Raw genomic sequence first — 26,242 nt, 5'->3', positions numbered from 1 at the left:
ACCCTTTAGGTATAAGAAAAACAGAAGACCCAAATAAATAAAATCAGAATGAGACATTACAACTGATGCCACAGAAATACAAAGGATCATACAAGACTGCTATGAACAATTATGCTCCAAGAAATTGAATAGCATTAAAGAAATGGATAAATTCCTAGAAACATACAACCTACCAAGATGGAATCAAGGAGAAATAAAAAATCTAAACAGATGGAATTATGAGTAATGAGACTGAACAATTAACCAAAAATCTCCCACCAAAGAAAAGTTGAGGGCCTGATGGATTCATTGCTAAATTCCACCAAATATTTAAAGAATTCATACCAATCCTTATCAAACTCTTCCAAAAACTGAAGAGGCAGAAACACTTTCAAACTCATTTTTTATGATCAGCCTGATTCCAAGCTAGAAAAGGAGACTACAAGGAAAGAAAATTACAGGCCAATATGACTGATGAATATAAATGCAAAAATCCTCAGCAAAATACTAGCAAGCTGATTTCAACAACAGTGTAAAAGAATCATATATCATGACCAAGTGGAATTTATCCCTGGGACATAAAGATGCTTCAACACATGAAAATTAATAAATGTGATACATAACATTAACAGAATGAAGTCTTAAAATCTTATGATCAGGTAAAAAAATGTAGAAAACGCATTTGACAATATTTAACATCTTTTCATGATAAAAACTCCAAACAAATTAGGAATAGAAGAAATACTCCTCAATACAGTAACAGTCTTAAAGCTTTTAACAAGTATTGGGAGGATGTGGGTAAAAGTGAACCTCTGTACAAGCCCAAAGTTAACATCACACTCAATGGTAAAAAGCTAAAAGCTTTTCCTCTAAGATCCTCAAATCTTTGTCTCTAAGACAAAAATTCATACAGAACTACAAAAGATTTCAACTAGATAAAGCAATTTTGAACAAGAAGAAAAAAACTGATGGCATCATACTTCCTGCTTTCAAATTATATTACAATGTTATAGTAATCAAAACAGCATGGTACTTGCATAAAAGCAGAAACATGGACCAATGGAGCAAAATAGAAAGCACAGAAATAAGCCTACACATATACAGTCAAGTAATCTATAAGAAAAATGACAAGAATACACAATGGGAAAAATAATCTCTTCAATAAGCGGTGTTAAAGAAATGCAAAGCAAAATGAAATTGGGCTCTTATCTTACATCATGTACAAAATCACAATGGGAGAAAGTATTTCCAAACCATATAACAGATAAGGAGCTAATATCAAACTACGTAAGAAACTTATACAACTCAACAGCAAAAACAAACAAAACAAAAAACAACAACAAATAATCCAATTTTAAGAGGGGCAAAATACCTGAATAGACTTTTTATCCAAAGAAGACATAGACAACAGGCATATGAAAAGGCACTCATTATCAGTAACGATCAGAAAAATGCAAATCAAAATTACGATGAGATATTAATTCTCATCTGTTAGGATGTCTATTATCAAAAGTTAAAAGATAGTCAGTGTTGGTGAAGATGTGCAGAAAAGGGAACACTCATACCTGTTGGCAGGAATGTAAACTGATACAGCCATTATGAGAAACAGTATGGAGGTTGCTCCAAAAATTAAAAATGTAACTATCCACACGATCCAGCAATTCCAATTCTGGGTGTATTTCCAGGGGCAATAAAAAATCACTATTTCAAAGAGATATCTGGACTCCAATGAACTCCCATGTTCATTGCAGCCTGATTCACAAGAGCCACAATAGGGAAACAATTTACATGTATGGAGATAGATGAATGGATAAAGAAAATGTGATATATATGTACATTGGAACATTATGCAGCTTAAAAAAAAAAAGAAATCCTGTCATTATGAAATTAGAATAATGCCATGTCCTTTACACTAAGTGAAATAAGACAGACGCAGAAGACAAATACTTCATGATTGCACATGTAAAAGGAATCTAAAAGTTGAACTCAGAAGAGAGTAGAGAGGTAGTTAGCAGAGGTTGAGAGATGAAGGAAATGGAGATATGTTGGTAAAATGGTACAAACTTTCAGTTATCAGAAGAGTAACTTCTGGTAAGATATTGTACACTTGAAATTTGCCGAGAGTAGATTTTAACTGCTTTTTTTTTTTCTTTTTTCGAGAGTCTTGCTCTGTTGCCCAGGCTGGAGTGCAGTAGCGCAATCTTGGCCCACTGCAATCTCCGCTTCCCAGGTTCAAGCAATACTCCTGCTTCAGCGTCCTAAGTAGCTGGGATTACAGGTGTGTGCCACCATGCCTGGCTAACTTTTGTATTTTTAGTAGAGACCATGTTTCACCACATCAACTGGGCTGGTGTTCAACTCCCGACCTTAGGTGATCCACCCGCCTCAGCCTCCCAAAGTGCTAGGTTTACATGCGTGAGCCACCACACCCAGTCAAGTTTACTTACCACACATACAGAGGATGAGTAACTATATGAGGTTAGAGATGTGTTAATTATTAATAGTTTGATTGTGGTAACTATTTCATAATATACAGACATGTCAAAACATACCATTTTGCCAATTATATCTTAATAAAGTAGGAAAAATAAATTAACAATATTATAAAAGTATTGAAACAAAGCAGGTATAATTCATAATTGAGAAAGATTTGAAAATTAAATCAGAAACATCTATAGCTTAGAATATGAGAGAGAAGACTTGGAAGAGCAAATGATGATGTTTTAAGACAAAGTGAAAATAAACTCAGTTAAGGGCATAAAAACTACTGGGGAAAATTAATAACATATTTAGTCTAATATTTGCTTTTCATTCAAGTCAATACTGTCTCGAGTCAGAGTAATGGAAAAAAGCAGGTCTGAGAAATATCTTACGGTTGTAGTCAGTGGAAATTGCAACCGAACAAGCTTAAGAAGAATGTCAAAGATGACTGGAAATTCAAGCCCAGGTTGCTGTAGAACACTGCTTTCATTAAAATTACAAGGAAGGCATGAGGGGAAAAGGTTGATTTTGAAGTAACAAAGAAAAGTAAAATAATCTACTGCTCAGTCATTTTCTATAAAATAAAAGTTGTAGGTAAGATAGAAATCCTAATTTTGGGGATTAGGTCAACATTTTGGTTTGTGTGTATGTGACTTTGAATTTTTATTTATTTTTGCTTTGTTTTATTGGCCAAGGAAGAATAATGCTATAAACAAATAATGAGTTAATATTGAAAGGAAATCAATGCCCTAAGAGAAGTTACAAGCATGATTCTTACTTCACATAACATGATGCCATGAAAAAAAAAAAAAAAAACAAGACTGGAAAGCATCAAGAGTAACATTTTTTGTGAAGAGCCCAATTTTTATTTTTGTTTCATCTTATGGCAAGATTACATCAAATTCCTTTATCAAACCTAAGGATTCAACAAGCCTTGTGGTTTAGACCCATAGTTTATTTTGTTATAAAGCCAATGCAAAAAACACACAGTTCATACAGTTTTTAAAGTTTTTTATTTTTCTTCCAAAACTTGAAACAGCAAATTGGGACTAACACTCTGTAACTGATATATCACATCTGTGTCTGTGCCTCTAGTAGCTATTTTACCTCTCCTTGGAACTGTGAGCCACAGAATGGATTTAGCAGGATAATCAGGGCAACAACAGTTTCAATGGTGACTCACGTTTCTTTTCTGTATTCTCTTTTTGGTCTCTTCTGCCTCTGAGGTCACAGTGATTCTCTCTAATCTCAGATTTGGGGGCAATGTGGGGGAAGCCCTGGCCATTGAAATCAGACCAGCTTAGGTAAAATCACAATCCAATCCCTAATTTGGTATTCTCATCCAGGCTACTTACGCTCTTTAAGTTTAATGTTTCATATTTGTAAATTGGAGATTGTAGCCTCTTCCTTGCAGATTTGATGAGCAGTGTAACACTAGTGGTGAACACTATGGTCCCAAGAGGCAGTCACTGTGTTCTGCCACTTTACAGCTAGGTACCCTTGAGCAGGTTATCTCCTTTTCAATTTCCTCTATAAAATTGGTATAATAAAGGCATTAATCCTACTCCATATACAACATCTATTCACCTATGTTGGACCAGGCACTCTTCTAGACTCTCTAAACATTGTAAGATTACGTAAGATAAAATACGCATGAGTGACCAGTTGTAATACTGTCCCTACATACCACCTCCCTTTCTTGTAAGATTTTCTCTCTCTCCTACCCTTGCTGAGCTCCCTGGAGGTGGAAAATACTTCTCTGCCCCATTGTTAGGCTCTGATCAATGGATAATGAACATGAACAGACACAATGAGATGTATACCATGTCCCAATAGAAATTTCAAATACACTTTTTTTCCCCATCCTCTATGAAATGTGTCAAATAGGCATTTGATCTTTTAGCCAGGGTCTCAGAGAGATAGGACCACATGAAACAGAGACACATAGAAAAGAGCTACATAAAATTACATAGAGCTATGATTAGGATCTATCTGTCTGTCTATCTGTGTCTTTGCTCTTATTCTCTATGCCAACCCACACGCTTGAGAGCAAGAAATAAATGCAGTCATAAGCTACTGAGACCTGGCTTTCAACAAAAGCTGACTGATATATAATATAGTCTCTGGCACATAGAAATATTTAATGTTTTAGCAATAATATTAAAACTAAACTAAAATACATAACAAGAGTACATAAAACATTTAAAATTACTGACATTCCTCTATCTACTTATCCATCCAACAAGTATTTGTTGAGTACTAGTATGTGTCAGATACTGTTGTAGGTGTTGGAGATGAAATAATGAAGAGGTAATACACCTGCTCTCATGCAACTAACATCAATATGGGGGAAAATATATATTTAACTATAAGGGTGATATGTGTTATGGAGAAAAATAACACCAGGAATATAAATAGAAAATGCCAGATAAGAAACTGTGTGTGTGTGTGTGTGTGTGTGTTCAGAGGAGGTTTCCCTGAAGAAACTCTGGCAGAGACCAGAAGGAAGTAAGGGAGGGAGTAAGAGAGACATCTGTAGGAAACCTGTTCCAAGAACAGGGAAAAGTAGATGGAAAAGTCCCAACCATATGATACGGTTTGGCTGTGTCCCTACCCAAATCTCATCTTGAATTATAGCTCCCATAATTCCCACATGTCATGGGAGGACCCATTGAGAGGTAACTGAATCACCCTACACTGTTCTTATGAAAGTGAATAAGTCTTACAAGATTTGATGGTTTTATAAAGGGGAGTTCTCCTGCACACACTCTCTTTGCCTGCACCATGTAAGATGTGACTTTGCTCCTCCTTCACCTTCTGCCATGATTGTGAGGCCTGAGGCCTTCCTAGCCATGTAGAACTGAGTCAATTAAACCACCTTTCTTTATAAATTACCCAGTCACGGGTATGTCTTTATTAGCAGTGTGAGAATGGACTAATACACCATAAATTGGCTGCAGTACTTAAGAATTAGCTAAGAGGCCTTTGTAGTAGGGAAAAGTGAATGAGATATACACTGATGAAAGGTGAATTCAAGAGGTATAAGGGGTTATTCATTTATTCCTTGGAAGCTATCATTAGTTTGAGATTTGCTCTGAATGAGATAGAGTCATAGGAATTCTGACAATTGAATGACCTAATCTCATCTAAGTTTGAAAAGGAACATGTAGGCTGCTGTTTTCAGAATATAGTGCACAAGGGTAGGAGCAGAGAGATCATTTAAAAAGCAATTGCAATAATCCATGCATAGACACTGGTTGCTTGGACCAAGGGGGGAAGTGGTGAGGGCAATGAGGAGTGAATTCTAAACTGAGTTTGTTAATATAAATCAGATTTGTTAATATGGAATAAGCAGCTAGACATAAACTGTCATTTGCTGAGATAGGGAGGTATGCAGGAATGGCAAGATTGAGAGGCAACTGGTAATCAGGAATTCACTTTTAGGCCTTGAGAGGTAAGGGTAAATTTGCTCAATTCTGCCTCTTGTTTTACTGGCCTTCAAGAGAAGGATTTGGCTGTCTCTAGAGTCCTATGAAAATCATAACACAGAGTGGTGACACCAACAGATCCTGTTAGGACGCTGAGTGGTGGGTAGGATCAGAGCTGTGTCACATAGCTACAACTGAAAATATTGGAATTGGCCCCATCCCCTGACTGACTCTGCCTGGGATGGAGCTGGTGCTCCGCTGACCAATGAGGCTAAGATGACAGAGCGGGGATGGATGTTAAGTTTTCAGCAATTGAGAATGTTGTTGGGATCCAGCCTCTGATCACTCCAGGGAGGAGATCATGTTCCCTCTTATCGTGCACTTTAAGAGTTCTCAGTCTGAGTGCCAAACTCCATTAGTTTAATACCCAGTCTTCTTAGATCACTATGTACTTCCCAGAATGGGTTTCTCCTCATAACACTATTCAAGGCCTGGGTTGTGTTTATTTTAGGTTATTTTCTATTATTATCTTTAAGATGCCTACTAGACATCCAGGTTAAGCTGTTGAGTAGGTAGTTAGTATATAAGTCTGGAGTTCAGGGGAAAGTTTGAAAGTGGATACATAAATCTGGAAAACATGTCATTTATGTCATTTTAATAGACATAAACCTGTAATATAGTGAGCAGATGGTTGACAACAATCCTTAGAAATATTTAAAGTGTTTCCAGAGAGTAAACTGAGAGGTTAATAAAGTATCCAATACGATGTAAATATAAGGCAAATGGTTGGGTTATTATAACTCCTTAAATATAATGGAATCACATTTTAAATTCAGACATGATTTTCTAGTACTTTGCATGTGATAAGACATAGACATACGTGATTCAAACAGCTTCACTATGTTTGACACTTTAAAACTAATTACTAGCAAGGATCTAAAAATATCTTTTCCAGAGTTATAGATTTGAGAAAAAGAATAAAAGCAAGGTCATGTTGGAAATTTTGTAGAAATGAAATATTGATTTCCTTGGAAGTTTTCCAAGTAAACAGATTTAGAGATAACTCCAAAGTGAAATATTCTCCCTTACCAGGGTAGAGGGTGCAGTCCAGGAATGACAGATCATCAATCGCAATATCTCCAGTGAAGCCATCTCCCACTGAAGCCTCCACCAATATCTTAAATAAATAAATAAATAAATAAATAAATAAATAAATAAATCTGAAAAAAAAAAAGAAGAAGAAGAAATGTGTTTATGTGGTAAGGGAAATTTATGGAATGGATGAAGAGGAATTTAGAATTTACCCAAATATAACCTTCCGTGCCATTAAAAAATTACTTTGCAGTAGTCTCCATAAGTGGTCATCTTGCCTTGAATAATTCTAGTAACAGAAACCTCCATACTTCACTGAGCCTGTTAGACTCATGGAGCTCATTGCCTTTCTGATGAGTTTCCATTTTTGAAATTTCAGCATATTAGATTGATATCCACTGCCCTACAACTTTCAGCCATTAGTTCTAGATTTGTGTAGTTTTCTTCTGGTCCTTTAAGTATTTGAAGGCAAATAATTGTCCCCTGATCCCCCTGGGTCATCTATTTCCCAAGTTAAACCTCTTCATCTTCCTAGAAACCCAATTTTACCAGAGTTACTTGCTAGGATATACATTTTTAAAAGCTTTAAAGGTTTCTCACATGACACTGATTCTGTAACACTTTATTAAATTGGCTAATCGTGATTAGATCTCCTTCAGGACTACATTAACCACAGTGAAGTCAGATGACATTTGTGCTGCTACAGGAGCTGCAGTTCCACCAAAACTTAGTAAAATACGAAATATCACATATAGACAAACCACTGTAGTATATGGTAGATTGTGATTAGGGTTGAGATTTACTGTAATAGAATTAATCATGATGAATTATTTTAATACTTATGCAAATGCATTGCATGCTTACTAGGAATCCCAGCATAATTTAATAATAAAGAACTTCTAGCAAACTCAAACTTAGAAAAATACATTATGTTTTCCCATCATTATACGAACATATGTTTTCATTTCATTTTCCTCACAAATGTTATATGTGGGAGTTGCAGTTTTACTTTTCAAGCTCTATCCTTCATTCAAAGTTACCACATACATTATTTGTTGACATTCTCCTTGAGAAAGAAAGTTTTAAAAGGTCAAATTGCTGACCTCAAACCTCATAACACTTTCCCCAACTTTCTACTCTTTCTTGAGGTCTACCAGGATTTTCTCCCTGATTTGTCACTAAGGAAATTAATTAATTTGGGAAATCTTTCTGCATAGAACTAGTGGGCAAAGATAGTCCACCTAACATTGTTTGAACAACATTTAATGGTGTTATACAGGAAGTGTCCTGCTGTTTTACAATGAGTCTCTCCAAACATAAAAATGCATCCTTTTTCCCACCATCATCATGAATGAAAGGCATTATAGGAAGAGAAAACAAAAATGTGTAAAGAATATTTAGTACAAAATCATACAATTAATTTCCATAAACCTAAACTAGCAGACAGAATTTGAAAGAACATACTACAGAAAAACATTTTCTGTTTTATTTTTTAAAATAGAGTTGGCTGAACAATTGGTGAAAAGGTACAAATACAAATTAATCACTAATAAATGTCCTGTACTGATACATGCAAATCCCACTGCAATACAACACAGAATATGCTTACAAATGGCTTAGAAGAAACAGCAAGATAAAGAAGAAACCAGGGTAAATAAAAATAAATACTATTGACTTGGTCTTACTCCTCATGATTATCATTACCTTATTAATAAGAAGGCATAGAAAATTGGTATTAACATCCCACTTCACAGAGAGTGAGGTTGTTGTAAATATAAGTAGCTGTAAACCAACTTTAGGGATATATACACATTCATAGCTCCATTCTGGTGTTCGGAGTCAATTGTTCCAAGATGTTTTTATTGTCTTTATATAGTCACAAATTAAATAATTGACTATCTATGAAAACTTCAGACAAAATTCTGTAACCCAGAGAGGGCCGTAACATGCTAGAGAATGTGATGTGCACAAGGCATTTTTCTTTTGGAATTTACTTGATGTTGCATGAGAAGTATTTTAATATTGTTCCTGTCTGCATTCAAAGCCAATGGGAGGACACAGAAACAATCCAAGACAGAAGACAGTTTGGTTTTGCTCTAATACACAACTTAATCATAATTTTTACCAAAATATCTTCAATTTGCTAACCCCTAAATGTTAGCATTCTTGAGAATTAATGAACAATAGTTACAATTTGAGATACCAAACTTGTCCATTTGTATGATAGTCTCAATCTCTTTTGAATATTTAAGAAAAGCATTTTTAAAAGACTTTTTGATAATAATCACACCTCAGGAAAAAGTTATGACTGTTAAAGTTTAACCCTACTTTAACCCTATATTTAATTTAGTCTTGCAAAAAAGCTTGGTAAATTATTCTAAAATACTAATCCTAAGAAAATGACCACAAGAAGTATAAACCCAAGTGCCTCTATTATGAAAATGTCACTTTCATTTATGATGTTTTTTTTCCCCCAGAATGAATAGAAGATTATCAAAACACAAGCATTATACATTGTATGTAAGATAGTATTGCTATTCTGGAAATTAGGGAAGCCAAATTTTACTCCTAAGTCCCATCAGTACCTTATAGAGTGCCTCAAAGGACAACTGAAAATCCAGTTTAGTTTAAATGACCTGCCTTATCTGTACAGGTCAATTCTACTAATATTGGAACGATCATCGTCTTGGAAATGTTATGAAGTGAACCAGCTCATCCAAGTTGTTCTTTGCATGGGCTGCCACCTGCTCCAAGTAAAGACAGACTGGCCTTGCCAACCATGTAGGAACTTTGAGGTTTAAACATTAACAAGGCTCTAGCAACTTTCCTGAACTCATCCTTCTATATATTTAGGAAACTCTGAATGACTGACCAAAAATTTTAAATGATATGGAAACGACTGTCCTCACACACAAACACATGTTTAGGCTCCATTAACTCATAAGAGAAACTGAATTAATTCAACCTGCTGCTTACTGTCCCTTTAGCCATCATGTATTTGTAAAATATTACACAATTCCAACACAACATATCAGTTTTTTGGTATGTTTTATAACTATAATGTATTTTCAGATACATTATAAATTTATAAATTTTAAACAAGAATTTCTGTCTCAAATATATTTTATATAAAGATACATTATATTTAAGGCAGAAATTCCAGTTTAAAATTTATAAAAAGCACATATTCTCTGTGTAGCAACTGGGACTCCAATGCATTCCTGATGAGAATCCTAAATGGCACAGCCATAATCATACAACTAATTTGGCAGGTTCTTATAAAATTAAACATACACTTTCAAATGACATGGCAATGAACATGTAAGTATTTCTTTATTCAAGATAAATGAAGACATGTCTAAACAAGAACCCATTAATAAGGTTTATAAGGCTTTATTAATAATCTCCAAAAGCTCAAATCAATCCAAATATCTTCCAACTGGTAAGCAGACAAGCAAACTGCAGTACATTCATACAATAGAATACCACTCAGCAACAAAAAGGAACAGTGATGTATGCAACAACAGCTGTGAACCTCAAAAGCATTATAGTAAGTGAGAGAAGCCAGACTCAAAAGCCTGTATCATTTATCAACTGCTTTTATGCCGTTTTAGAAAAGTTAGAATTATTGGTGTATTAGACTACTCTCATGCTGGTATAAAGAACTGTCTGAGACTGGGTAATTTTCAAAGAAAAGAGGTTTAACTGACTCACAGTTCTGTAGGTTTGGGGAGGCCTCAAGAAACTTACAATCGTGACAGAAGGGGAAGATAACATGGTGACAGGAGAGAGAATGAGACCCAAGCAAAGGGTGAAACCCCTTATAAAACCATCAGATCTTGTGAGAATAGTATGGAGGAAACCACCCTCATATCTCCACCTGGTCCCACCCTTGACCCATGGTGATTATTACAATTCAAGGTGAGATTTGGATGGGGACACAGAGCCAAACCCTATCAATTAGGAAAGAAATCAGATTTGTGTTGACAGAAGCTGTGGGTATAAAAGGAGGAGATTGACTATATCAGGAAATGGAAGATTTGGGGGAATGGAGGAGATATACTCTATTTTGGTTGTGGCGGTTGCTTACACAACTGTATACAGTTGACTCTTAAACAACATGAGTTTGAACTGCCTTGGTCCACTTATGTGTGGCTTATTTTAAACCACACACAATAAAAAATATTTGTGGCTGTGAAAGATGTGTATACAGAGGGCCAACACTTTGTTCCCAGTGCAGGACTTGAGTATGTACTGATTTAGTTATATGGGGGCAGTCCTGGAGCTGATCCTCTGAATCCCAAAAGACAACTGTACATTTGTTGAAATTCATAGAACTGCTCACCTAAACAGGATAAAATTGACCTTTAAATCATATCTCAATAAACAAATACAAAGCATTTATTCTATATCTATTGCCATAAGTCATCAATGTGTCTATTACTTTCACTTTTTTCTCAAATGCTAATTTAATGTGTGGCATTTTATAACAATAAATTACATATAGTAATCTCAAGAATCTCAATCTATTCTTCAATTTGGCCAATTTGGCTATGAACAATCTTCTCTGGCTATCCACTTATAATTTCCTAGAGGAAAAATATTTACACTCTTTCTTATACTTCTTAATGACACCCACTTATTTTTCACTGGATTTTCCAATAATTAAAAATGCACAAACAGAATGAAAGGCATTACATGAAGCTCTCTTTTAGCCCATTTTAACACCTGACTAAGGTGTTAAGTAAACTCTTATAAACACATCCAGACAACTATCTAATATTTAACCACATAACCTACAATTCTTGGGAATTTTTAGAAAGTCACCTTAGAACTGCAAACTTTTTAGGTCAATACTGAGGGAAGTATTTGCTGGATACAATTTATATTGTTTTTTAAATCATCTTTGCAATTGTTTACATAACCCTGAAACCAATCTCTATGAAATAAAACTCAGATTTGGCCTGACAAATTTTATGACTCTAACTCTGTGGCTGACTTATCACATACACAAGACTGCAGAATAATTGGAGTTTTTCAATTACTATAGTAGACATATGAAAACCATTTATCATAAAACAAGAGCCATAAGTGCCATATTAAAACTGTGTGAGAAACTGGGCGCAGGAATGGATAATAATAATAACATTGTGGCAACAGTAGAGACAAAATAAAATGCTGGGATAGATAAGTAGTCAAGAACTATAAGAGGATTACTGACCGAAAAATATGACGTCTACCAAATCTATGTTCTTATTTTGGGAAACAAAATCATGACAAAATTTATGTTGATCTTTTGGCATTACATTGTATTTCTTCTTAGCTAACGTCTGGCTTATAGCTTGCTGAGAATTTTTGATTCAAAAAAGAAAAATGAGTGCCTACTTAGGCATTGTGCCAAGTGATCCCATAGTTACCAGGAAGAAATAAATTCATCCCCATCCTGACTATCTCACCATTCACGACAGAGAAGACTAAATGGTGGCCCTTGGGCTGAACTCAGTCCATAACAGTTTAGCTTAACTCCATCAGTGTTCTTGAGTCAGACTGGTTGCCAATATTTTAAAAGTAGGGTATCTCACAAGAAGACATTGCTCCTCAGCTGCTGCAGACACTAGTCTACCCTATTATGCACCCACATCAAGGTTGTCAGTTGCCATTCATTATTTTAAACCTCACCTACTGTATTAGTTCATTTTCACATTGCTGTAAAGAACTGAGACTGGGTAATCTATAAAGAAAAGAGGTTTCATCAATTCACAGTTCCACAGGCTGTACAGGAAGCATGCCTTGGGAGGCCTCAGGAAACTTACAACCATGGCAGAAGGCAAAGGGAAGCCAGAATTTCCTACATGGTTGGAGTAGGAGGAAGAGAATGAAGGGGAAAGGGGGAAAGTGTGACACACTTTTAAATAACCAGATCTCATGAGAATTCCCTCATTATCATGAGAACAGTAAGGGGAAATCCCACCCCCATGATCCAATCACCTCCCACCAGTCCCACTCCCAACACTGGGGATTAAAAATCAACATGAGATTTAGGTGGGGACACAGAGCCAAACTGTATCACCTACTTTTTTCAATTAATGTCCCATGCCTGGTTCCCATTGGGTTTGCCAGTCCTTGTGCAGTTTAAGGCAGAAAGAATGAAGGGCCTGAGATTTTACCCTACTTGGAAGCTAATGAGTTAATCTGCCACTATTTTATTTATATATATATATTACAGAAAAGACGAGAAAAAGCAACAGCCAGAGAAGTACCTTCCATTTCCACAGGGCAACATGAGGAGGCCTGGATGTTTACCTGCATGTGACACAGTCACACCCATAGGAGAGGAATCCAAAATGAGGAGACTGTAGCTGGAATAGGCTGCTGGCAAGTCTGCCCATTCTCCCCTCCAGAGAAAGAGAGGTGGCAAGGAGAGCTTATTTTTACTCTGGAATGTAAGCAAATGTCTCAAGGTAAAGACCATTTAAATATGCCCTTTGCTCAAAGGCTGAACTGTGCCAAACAGAAGAAATCCATGGAGAATTATCTCCAAACAGCGCAGTTGGATGGTGCTGCATGGTTGAAATATTTCATTTTTGGAAGCATTATGATCCCTTAATTGTCTTCTAATATATCTGCACATTGGAATGGTTAAATCAACTCAGCCTCCCTTCCCCTAATAAAATGTCTCATTTTATACTCTTCTGAGGAAGGAGTCTCATTTGTTAGTGTCTTCCAGATTCGACCACCCACCTGTCACTTGCCCACAAAATCTTTTCCCATCAAGGCCTCTGCTGTGTTGAGGGCAGAGAGTAAATAATAACAATATTAAAACAGAAATCAAAAAAGGTTTAAGAAATTGGGTCATTCAAAACCTCAGACATGTTTTTTTACTTACATAGAATTCTTTCTGCTAATCTTACTGAGTGAAAGAGAATCCACACATTGAGAGGGAGAAAGAGGGAGGATGTGGGGAGCTGATCTTTATTTGAAATGTAAACAAATGTCTTACATTACACATATCATCACACATATCATCTCTAAGTATTCAAGTCATATGAGATTAATTTGCTTTTTGCGGTTTTTAAAGGATTCACAAACCACAAAGTTCATTTCAGTTCCATTTTCCTCTGTGTGTTTTTAGGCGTACAAAAAAAAAAAAAAAAAAAAAAAAAAAAAAAAGGCCAAAATTGGGTCACATTTCTGTTTTTGCCTCCAATACATAACAATGCCTTCCTGAAACCTGTCTAAGTGAATTTTAAGAAGAATAAATGTTGATCATCTTGAAATTAGTTTGCTACTTGAAACTCTGAACACTCATATGCTATTTTAAAATACCCTCAGAGAACCCATATACCCTGTAACCCACTTCGCATCTCATATATTATTTGAATGAGGACAAATCAGTTTCAGTTTTTCCAATCCTAAAAATTATATGGAACCTATTTGACTAAAGGTTACAAAGGATTTAATTTAAAAAGGTCCAGTTGATACTCAAGAAAAAGGTGAAGACGGTTCAGAGTTATTGATTAAAATTTTCAGTAAATGTTATTATTATTTTAAAATGACCTAATAAGGTATAATAAGATTTTAACAGAATATAATGTAATACTGTCCAATCAATAGGCTCACACATGCCAAAATTAAATTCTTATTTAGGAAGCATAGTTTTAAAATTATTAAATGTTATTTTTTCCCATCAACAGACTAAATTTTTTATCTTCCATACCATTAAAAGTATTTTTAAAGAAAAGAGTTGAACTCTAATTTATTATTTTTAATATACGAGTATTTTTACAAAAATCATAAGCCTTTCATTCTCTTTGTAAAAGGAGACACCAAATCCCATTTTTACCGCTATTTTTATGTTTCTATGTAGCAGCTTAACACTGATGCAGACCTAAAGCAGAAATTTAAAAAAAAAGATAGATTTAAACCCTACTTAAACCTTAACTAACCCACATTTGTCTTTTGTTTTAGCTCAGTGTCCCATATGCCCACCCATTAGTTACTGTGAATTAGAAATTCTATCTGAAGTTCCAGGTTAGATGTTACTTCCTCAGAGAAGCCTTCCTTGACCACTCAAGGTGAGGTTTATTTTCTTTTTATTTTTACAAACTTCTCATAGTTTATAATCACGTAAGTATTTGTGCGTTTAGTGTTTGTCTTCCCTATGAGACTTTAAGGACAACCTCCAGGAGGGACACTGAAGGACACAAGGGCTGCAAACACAGCATCTAGCACAGTAACTAGCACATTATAAGCTCTCAATGTATTTTAAGGAAAAATGAAACTTCTCCTTTCAACTAAAACTGTTGGTGTTACACTTGGTGCCATGCCATATCCCACCTGTTTTACATAACATAAAACTATCGAAAAAACAAATATGTGCCAAAGACACTGATTACGTTAATATTTCACACTACTATCTAAACTGCCGACAAATCCTGCATCCTTTTGCTTTGAAACCGTGTCTTTCTCTTCCTTACACAGCCTAGTTCCTGAATTCCAATTCGACTTCTACCTACATTTATACAGTTTTGTCATGACCATCCTCCTTTTACCATTCCCCAATTTATGCCTTCATTTCCAAGTCCTTTCCTTCAATCTTCAGTTATTTATCAAGCATCACTTTCTATCTGGAGTAATATCAATGTCATTTGTTAGATGAATTAAAATATATATACACACATACATACATATGTGTGTGCATATGTTTTAATTTATATTATACAGAATTATATTTAATAATACATAATATATAATTCATATAAAATATATAATATAAATTAAAACATATAAGATATACATGTATATGTTATCTATCTGATATACATGTATATCATATATGTTACATATCTGTATAATAGCTATTAGTTGTGGCCAGTCTTACAACATATTTTTTTAAATCTATAATTTTAATACTAAATGGGTCCATAGAGAACATTTAGAATCTAAAATTCTTATTTTACATTTGAATAAACGAGAACCACAAAATTTAAGTAACTCATCCATAGGCCCATAGAAAGACCATTGGTTAAATGATGTCCAAACAGTCAAAGAGTCTAATTCTTGACTGGTTTAAAAGGTCCAAATGATTCAAATTTTTACTTTCACTTTCTCTTTTACTAGGCTTCTTAGCTTTTTTTACTGATCACATAGTCACTAATAGGTGTTAAATGACAGAGGAAGCTATACAAATAATACAAAACCAATTTAGACAGTTATTTATATTTAAATAACTATTCTTACTATAAAATTTTAACATCTACCAAGTGGTTAGCATTATAATAATAATATAACATTTTCTACATGTGTCACACTTTATTTTTTTTTTTTTTGGCACCTTAATATTCATTATGTAACTGACCTTGGACCCTTACAAGAGGAGCAAGTTCTGTAAAATAAATGTTTTTCCAAAATAAACACTTTTTTCAATTTAGATTTTAAAATCTCATTTTAGTGAAAATAATAACTGCTTTTGAAACTATCAGATTAAATTAAATTTGGCTTAAAGCTTCCTCCATACTTAGTACCTTAGTACTTTGAATCCCTACATAACAAACAGCAACCTAACTTATTATGTAAACAACCTGCAATTAACTAAGAGTATACTCTCATAGCCGAGTGTCAATCACAGCAGCCAAACTTCAGCACAAATGATTAGACCATGTCCATATAAAGCAAACGCCTTATCACACCATGCTCAAACAAGGCAAATGCTGAGCTCTAAGCAATCAAGCTGTTTGTGTATGTCACTTCTTTTTTCTGTCTACAAGTACTGCCTGCCCATGTTACTGGGTGGAGCTCTCTGAACTGCTCCTGGTTCTGAGTGCTGCCCAATTCATGAATCTTTCCTTCCTCAATTAAATTATGTTAAATTTAATGTGGGTAAAGTTTTTATTTTAACAAAAACCAATGCTGTTAATAATATTTTCTTCTTTAAAATTATAGTATTTCATTTGAAATGTAACTTTAAAGTTTTTTATTGTCAAGTTCTTGTCCACTTTGTAATTGCTCTTCAAATTTGACATCCTTGAAAATAAAAATATAATGTTAATGCTATCTTTTTTAATACTTACACATGGAAATGCTTTGGTGTCATCTAAGCCACTGATTCCCAAAATGGTATTTGAGGGTATGTTGAACATTAACCGTGACATCATGTGTACATTATAATGTAGTTCGGGAGTGGGGGAATTTAGCTCATCAAAGTCTATAATTTAACATACATTTCTCCTCACAATAAGGCTAATATATATAACAGACCTTACAAGACCAAAGAATCATAAGAACACAGGAATATTCATAAATGTTGCAAACCCTTTAACATAGAAACTAAACATCACTCCTTAACTACTTGAAAAAAAATAGATAATTTTAATTCTAGAAATCTAGAGTAAAATCTTTTTGGTGGTTTAGACCTTGCAACCCAAGTTATCCTTGAATATTTAAGAGATATTTCATTACTTATGTGATTTGAAGTAATTTAATTTTTCAACATGTTGAGGGTCATAAACTTCTTAAGGCTTTTTGTTTTTGTATTTCTTTTTCAGTTTCTGAAGATGTGGCAGTAGAACAACCAACTGCTCTTTCATATGAAAGCCCTTTGGCTTTTCTATTAAAAAAATTCCATTTGCAAGAACTTTCTGGATCTTCAGTTCATGAGATCCTAGGTACTTTGTAGACTAGCTATGCAAATTAACTATTTTTGATTATATATTTGGTCAAAGTTTTGCTAAACATCTTTCATCATAATTTCACTAAACTATGTTGCAGCCTTTCTCATTATACACATTTGTATAATGGGATTTTTGATGGCAGTAAGTCACACAACTAAGAAAAAAGAAACACACTGTTGTATAGAGCCACATATTCATATTAAGCTAAGTGATAGACAGCATCTCTATACATCAAACTGATGAAATTGTCCATTAATGCTTTTCCCAAACTCATCAAGTATATATCTGTACATACAAAAATAAAAATTAAGTATTCAATTCTGAAACATTAGTATACTACTTTCCCTGAAAACTGGGAATTAGTTATGAAAACCATTCTCATTGCATTATCTGGCAGCTCAGCAGGATGGTCCTTTATCTCAGTTATGCCTGGGGTAAATATTCAAGCAGTCACCTCAGCTTCATCTGTCACAAGATAAGCCTGATTTCTACTTTTTGTTCATGTACTCTGGGGTCCAGCCACTGCCCCAGGGTCCTATTTAAGAGGATGAGTTTGTCTCAAGCAGTGCCTCAAATCAGAAATCCGTTTAAAGCATTAGGTCAGAAATTCCAGATCAAATTACATCCAGGCCTTTTCCCCTTCATGCCCAGGCATTTTACAGTAGAAGAAAATAAGCACTAGCGCCTCATGCCAGCCTCTTACAGTGTCTCCCACTATATTCAGCTTGCATCTGGTCTTCAGTGGACAGTATCCCCAGAAAGTAACCATAAAACAAAATGCCAGTTACTTAATACAAAATTAAAATGTAACTCTACATGTGTCTGAATATTTATGCCAGCTGGTAATCAAAATATGGTTATCAGGAAAGGAAATCTACTTGAACAAAATCAAGGATAGAACTGTTTGCTAAGCAGATAAAACAGAGGGAAGGAGGTGTGGAATATTCTATAGAGATAGTAACAGCAAACTAATACAGTCAGTTTGCTACCAGCTAGAAAGGGATAGTGCATTGACACCCTCTCCTTTCTACAGAACTAAAAGCACAGATAAAATCTGCACCATTAACAAAAGCTCTTATTAACTGTAAGACACACCATCATTTTTTGTGATTCAGCTACCTTCCACTGACTGCATTTAAGTTAGCATCTTTGTAATGCAATTCAAAGAGAGAATATAGGGTCCTTGATGCTATTTAGGAGATAAGCTAGAATGAATTGTCACATTTACAATTCATCTCAAGAAATTTTTAAAATAAATTGTGACATTTAATCACATGGCACTTACTTTACACATCATTTAATCTAATGTTTCCCCAATTTGTCTTTCTTACCATCAGAACCACTACCAGCTTTTGCTAAAAATACAGATTCTTAGGATTCTCCTCTATAGCTTTCAATATTGGTGCTTGTAGGGAATCTGCATTTTTGTATAAGACTTTAGGATTTTCTGATAATTAGGAAAATTTAAGAGCTAATAATCTAATCTAAGTTCTGTGTTAAAGAGGACAAGTGGATTCCCAGGGACATAAAGTCCTTTGCCTGATAACTGAGATATTTTATAATTTTTCACACACATGCAAATAAAAGTCCTATAAATATAAATTACTTGACCTAATAACTGAGATAAGAGTGAATCATCAATTCCTCTTAAATCAAATTTCTATCTATTCAACCACACAATGTGGAGAGAATACAGTATGCATACATTTATTTATTTTATTGTTTACAAGAAAATTTTTGCTATGTTTTCCCTAGACTATTGAGGATTCATAGTTTGTATCTTGTAGCCTCCTGTAAAACCAGTTAAAGCCTACACAAAAAATTCATTTGTAATTTAGATGAGCTCTCTATTTCTACTTCCTAAGAATCTATTCTGCTTTCTCTAGTTCCTCACATTACCTAGATTATAGTTCAAAATAATGCTGCATCTCATTGAGAACTCTCAGTGTATAAGCTCATGTGGAATCTAGGACTTCTTCAATGACAACATTTCAACATTTAAACAAAATTAATACTACTGCAGTCTGAAAGTCACTCAATACACAATTTATTTGTACCTGCTTTTCATCCCTTGGATTCTAAGAGGTATGCTCCAGCAATGCTGCAAGCGCACTGACAGAGTTTATGAGTTACTGAAACATAATTTAACGTCATCTAAGATACTATTCTGACTTCTCTCTTGATGGTCTTAGTTCACCGCCACCTATGGGAGGTGCAGAGAAGCAACCACCTGACAAGGACATCTGTATTTGCTCTTAATTTATACCCAAGGCTGAGATGTTTCATATGATAAAGAGACCAAATGCAGAATTAATCTATATTTGGTCTGGGAGTTGATTTCTGCAATAATCAAACCTCAAAGGCAACCTGAAATCTAAGCTACATATTAAATAGCTTGGTTTTTAAGTTGCATGTTGCATGTATGCTGGCTTCACAGAAAATACAAGTAGCAATGACCATTTTTTTTTAATTCCTTTTTTATTATTATACTTTAAGTTCTAGGGTACATGTGCATAACATGCAGGTTTGTTACATATGTATACTTGTGCCATGTTGCTGTGCTGCACCCATCAACTCGTCAGCACCCATCAACTCGTCATTTACATCAGGTATAACTCCCAGTGCAATCCCTCCCCCCTCCCCCCTGCCCATGATAGGCCCCGGTGTGTGATGTTCCCCTTCCCGAGTCCAGGTGATCTCATTGTTCAGTTCCCACCTATGAGTGAGAACATGCAGTGTTTGGTTTTCTGTTCTTGTGATAGTTTGCTAAGAATGATGGTTTCCAGCTGCATCCATGTCCCTACAAAGGACACAAACTCATCCTTTTTTATGGCTGCATAGTATTCCATGGTGTATATGTGCCACATTTTCTTAATCCAGTCTGTCACTGATGGACATTTGGGTTGATTCCAAGTCATTAGCCCTGGAGCTCTCCTAGTTCTGAACCACATAGAAATCAAATCTTACCAGACTTTTTTTTTTCTTTTTTTTCTTTTTTTTTTTTTTTTTTTTTTTTTTTTTGAAGCAGGGTCTGGCTCCGTTGCCCAGGCTGGAGTGCAGGGCATGATCTTGGCTCACTTACACCTCTGCCTCCTGGATTCAAGTCATCTTCCCACCTCAGCCTCTGGAGTAGCTGAGACCACAAGCATGTGCCACCATATCCAGCTAATATTTTTATTTTTGTACAAATGGGGTTTGTCATCTTTCCCATGCTGGTCTCAAACTCCCAGACTCAAGCAATCCACCTGCCTTGAATTCCCAAAGTACTGGGATTACAGGTGACAGCCACTGTGCCCAGCAACTAAACTTCCAAAAATGAATTTTACATAAAATTATCTAAGCATGCAAGGAAAGATAAGAAGCCTAAGGAACCAGTGAGTTGAAGAATAAATGCAGTTTAAATCATACATTAAACAGCATGATGTGATGTGGTAGGAATATCACTTTACATGCCTTAAAGTATGAGTAAAAGGTCTTTTCTTAGAAAATTGGATCTTAGTTTAGGATATCTTTAGATAGGAGTATGAAAAGCCGTATCATATTGATGATTAAAGTGCTTCCTTTGGCTAATTTTAAGGATAGGACATTTACTTTCATATAATTCATATGAATCTTAGAGTTAAAAATAAAACTTCCCTTCTCAAGTCCTTACTTTCATACTTTTTTTGCATTTCTTTCACTTTTGAGTTAATGGCCTGTGTCTTAACATATTCTATTAAGCCTTGTGAAAACACATACTTTGTTTTCAGCCTCTTCAGAGAACCATCACTCCACCTCCTAGGCTTCTGAAGAAGCAGACCCAAGCTTATTGTTATTACATATTTCTAAAACTAGGTGACCAAGAAAAATTGATACAATTCCAATCATACCTTTAAGTTAATAATCAGGTGTATTCTGTCCCCAGGGCAAGAGGTAAAGACCCAAGAGTGTTGGTTGTCTCATTGTGCAGCTGGATAAACAAATCTTAATGCTTGAAAATGTTCAATGGTTATTCTCACATTGATTGTTGATAACTATGTGTAACAACATGAAAAGAAAAAAAAATCAAAGAATTACATCTGAGGATAACATACAATCTCTAAGGGCAAGAACAGCACAAAAATTCTGCCTCAATTACTATTGAAATAATATATTTATCTTGTGAAGTCTACAGTGGCTGGTTGTAAAGATTAGGCATTAGCAAACTTTTATAAAGACTTTTTAATGAAAAAGTTATGAAATACAGTTTTTAAAAGCTAAATACAGCCACACCAATTTTTCACATTCTCTGGGCTGCTTTAATGTTGCCATTAAAGAATTGATTTAGCTGTGACATAGATTCTATGTTCCATGGAGTCTACCATTCATAAAGATGTAATGTAAGGTAACAAAAATATAAATTTTGTGTGTAGAGGGGAGAAGTCAAGGGTATTTTTATGTGACAAAAGTTAAGTTGTTATCAGTTTAAAATAGTGTGTTATAAACATAGGACTTTGTACGTTAGCTTCACTAATGAGAAAGAAACAAATTACAGCAGATACACAAACAAAAATGGAAAAAGAAACAAAGCTTAGCACCACAGAAAATCACCAAACTACAGAGGTAAACAATAAGAAAGGAAGACCTGAACAAGTAATCTAAAAAACAATTAATGAAATGGTAGAAGGAAGTCCTAATTTATCAAAAATAAACCTGAATATAAGTGGATTAAACTCTAATTAAAATATATAAATTGGATAAATGGATTCAGATAGCAAAACCCCCCTATATGCTGCCTACATGATACTTACCTCACTATTAAAGACAAATAGACGGAAAGTGAAGAGATGGTAAAATATATTTTACGCAAACAAATGAAAAGCAAGCAGGAGTAGCCACAGTCATGGCAGATTTTAAAAGGCTTTAAGTAAAAAACTATTTAAAAAAAAACAAAGAGTGTCACTGTATAATGATAAAGGGGCCAATTCAACAGGAGGACGTAACATATCTTAGGTGCAACTATATAGGTACCCAATACCAGAGCACCCAGATATATAAAGCAAATATTAGATTTAAAGGTAGAGATAGACTGCAATACAATATTAGGAGGAAACTTCAACACTCCACTTGAAAAATGGACAGATTATCAGAAGAGAAAATCAACCAAGAAATGACAGACTCAAACTATACCACAGACCAAATCGACCCAGCAGATAAAGAAGATCTCATCTGTTATGGTTTGGCTCTATATCCCCACCCAAATCTCATCTTGATTGCAGCTCCCATAATTCATACATGTTGTGGGAGGGAACCAGTGGGAGATAACTGAATCATGGGGGCAGCTTCGCCATACTATTCTTGTGGTAGTGAATACGTCTCATAAGATCTGATGGTTTTATAAGGGGGAACCCTTTTCACTCGGTTCTCATTTCTATTTTCTTTGCCACTATGTAAGACGTGTCTTTCACCTTCCACCATGATTGTGAGACCTCCCCAGTTACATGGAACTATGAGTCCACTAAACCTTTTTCTCTGTAAATTACCCAGTCTCGGGTATGTCTTTATCAGCAGTATGAAAACGGACTAGTACATCATCCAACAGCTGCAGAATACACATTATTCTCAATTGTACACCAAACGTTCTCCAGGACCAATCATATATTAGGGCACATAGTAAGTCTTAACAAATTTAAGAAGACAGATATCTTATGAAGTATCTTTTCTGACTACAATGATATAAAGTCAGAAATCAACAACAGGAAAGCCCTTGGAAATTTTATAAAAACATGGAAATGAAATAGCATGCACCCAAGAAACCAATGGGTCTAATTAAGACATTAATAGGAAAATTTCAAAAGTCACTGAGACAAGTAAGAATGAAAATCCATCATACCTAAACCTATGGAACATGGCAAAAGCAGTTCTAATAGAAAAGTGTAGTAGTAAAAGCGTACATCAAAAAAGAACAAAGATTTTCAAATTACACAGCAAAATTACACATTTCAAGAAACTAGAACATCAAGAACAAACTGAACCCAAACTTGGTAGAAGGAAGGAAATCATAAAGCTCACAGCAGATATAAATGAAACAGACACTAAAAAATATTTCAAAGACCAAAAAAAAAAAAAAAAAAGTGTAAAGGTAAAACTGACAAAACCTTTAGCTAAACTAAGACAAAAAGAGAGAAAATTCAAATAAATAAAAGATGAAAAAGGAGACATTACAACTGATACACTACAGAAATACAAGGGATTGAAAGATACTACTCTTAACTATATGCCAACAAATTTGATAATGTAGAATAAAATGAATAAATTTCTGCACACATACAACTACCAAGATTAAATTGTGAAGAAATAGAACATCTGAACACATCAATAATGAGTTTGGAAATTGAATCAGTAATAAAACATCTTCCATCAAAATAACCACCACCACCATCACCACCACCCAGGACCTGATGGCTTCACTGCTGAATTCTACCAAACAGTTGAATACCAATTCTCCACAAATTTTTCCACAAAAGTAATGAGGAAGGAATACTACCATGCTCATTTTATAAGGCTCACAATACCCTGATTCTAAAACCAAAGACACACACAAAATGAAAATGATAGACCAATATTCCTGAAGAACATAGACACAAAAATTCTCGACCAGATAATAGTAAACTGACTTCAACAGCACACTAAAAAGATTATTCACTATGATCAAGTGGGATTCATCCCAGGGATGGAAGGATGGTTTAATATGCACAAATCAGTAAATATGATACACCACCATAATAGAAAGAAAAACAAAAACAATGTGATCATTTCAATAGATGCAAAAAGAGCACTCAACAAAAGTCAACATTCCTTTATGATAAAAACTGTCAACAAAGTAGATATAGAAGGAGGGTACCTCAACACAATAAAGGCCATATGTGACAGAACCACAGCTAACATCATATTTATGGGGAAAAGTAAAATGCTTTTCCTCTATGATATGGAAGAAGACAAGGATGTCAACTTCCACCACTTCTATTTAGCATAGTACTGGAGGTCTTAGTCAGAGCAATTAGACAAAAGAAATAAATAAGAGGGATCCAAACTGGAAAGAAGGAAGTCAGATTGTCTCTGTTTGTAGAAAATATGATCATATATATATATATCATATATGTGTCACATATGATATATGATCATATAGATATATATATAGATATATATGAGCTCTCTCTCTTTAGGGTTCTTTCTATATACACTTATAGATATATAGAGTGAGAACCCTAAAGACTTTACCAAAAACTACTAGAAATAATAAACTCAGTAAAGTTGTAGGATACAAAATCAACACAGAAAATTCAGTGGTGTTTCTGTATGCTAATAGTGAACTACCTGAAAAACTCATCAAGAAAGGAATTCCATTTACAATAGCTACCAAGAAATCTGCAGATAAATTTAATCAAGGTGATGAAAGATCTCTACAATGAAAACTATAAAACACTGACGGAAAAAGAAATTACAATAAACAAAAAATGGAAAGACACTATATACTAATGGATTGGAAGAACTGATACTGTTGAAATGACCATACTAACAAAATGTCCTAGAGATTCAATGCAATCTCCATCAAAATACCAATGAAATTCTTCACAGAAATAGAAAAAAAAATCCTAAAATTTGTATGAAACCAGAAAAGACCTGAAATAACCAAAGCAATCCTGTGCAAAAATAACAAAGCTGGAGGCACCACTCTACCTGACTTCAAAATATACTACAAAGCCATAGTAAGCAAAACAGCATGGTACTGGCATAAAGCAAACACATAGACCAATGGAACAGAATATACAGCTCAGGAATAAATTCTCATACCTAAATTCAACTGATTTTCAAAAAAAGGAGTCAAGAGCACACATAGGGGTACAGACAGTCTCTTCATTAAATGGTACTGGGAAGACTGGATATCCACATGTGGGAGAATGAAATTAGACCTCTATCTTTTAACTTATACAAAAATCAACTCAAACTCAATTAAAGACCTAAATGTAAAATTCAAAACTATGAAAAACTACTGGAAGATAACATACGGGAAATTCTCCATGACTGGGTTGGACAAGAATTTTTTGAATGAGACGTCAAAAGCACAGGCAACAGAAGCAAAAATAGATAAATGGGGTTTCATCAAACTAAAAAGCTTTTGCACAGCAAAGGAAACTTAATATGAGTGAAGAGACAACTTACTTACAGAATGGGATACAATATTTGCAAACTATACATCTGCTAAGGAGTTAATGCCCAGATTATTTAAGAAACTTAAACAACTCAACAGCAAAAACATAAGTAACTTATTTAAAAATGGGCCAAATTGGGAGGCTGAGGCAGGGAGATTCCCTGAGGCCAGGAGTTTGAGACCAGCCTGACCAATATGGTGAAATCTCTTCTCTACTAAAAATACAAAAATTTAGCCAAATGTGGTGGCGTGTGCCTGTAATCCCAGCTACTCAGGAGGCTGACCCAGGAGAATTGCTTGAACCAGGGAGGTGGAGGTTGCAGTGAGCCCAGATTGCACCACTGCACTCCAACTTGGGCAACAAAGCAGGACTACATCTAAAAAAAAAAGGGGGTGGGGAACAAAATACACTAATAGACATG

The 26,242-nt window shown here is 34.8% G+C and overlaps 1 protein-coding gene across 3 annotated transcripts in view; it reads right to left on the bottom strand.

Moving 5' to 3' along the window:
• The window catches only part of MALRD1 (MAM and LDL receptor class A domain containing 1), a 930,868-nt gene that overhangs the window by 462,268 nt on the left and 442,358 nt on the right, over positions 1 to 26,242 (bottom strand). For all 3 annotated transcript variants that reach the window (XM_050804020.1, XM_050804022.1, XM_050804021.1), the window contains exon 19: positions 6,978 to 7,065. In XM_050804020.1, the coding sequence (XP_050659977.1) occupies positions 6,978 to 7,065 (88 nt within the window). The remainder of the gene's footprint in view (positions 1 to 6,977; positions 7,066 to 26,242) is intronic.

The sequence above is a fragment of the Macaca thibetana genome, chromosome 9 (assembly GCF_024542745.1).
Source record: "Macaca thibetana thibetana isolate TM-01 chromosome 9, ASM2454274v1, whole genome shotgun sequence".
Lineage (NCBI taxonomy): Eukaryota > Metazoa > Chordata > Mammalia > Primates > Cercopithecidae > Macaca > Macaca thibetana.
The sequence above is the reverse complement of the archived record's forward strand: the minus strand, read 5'-3'. Positions and strand labels throughout refer to the sequence as shown.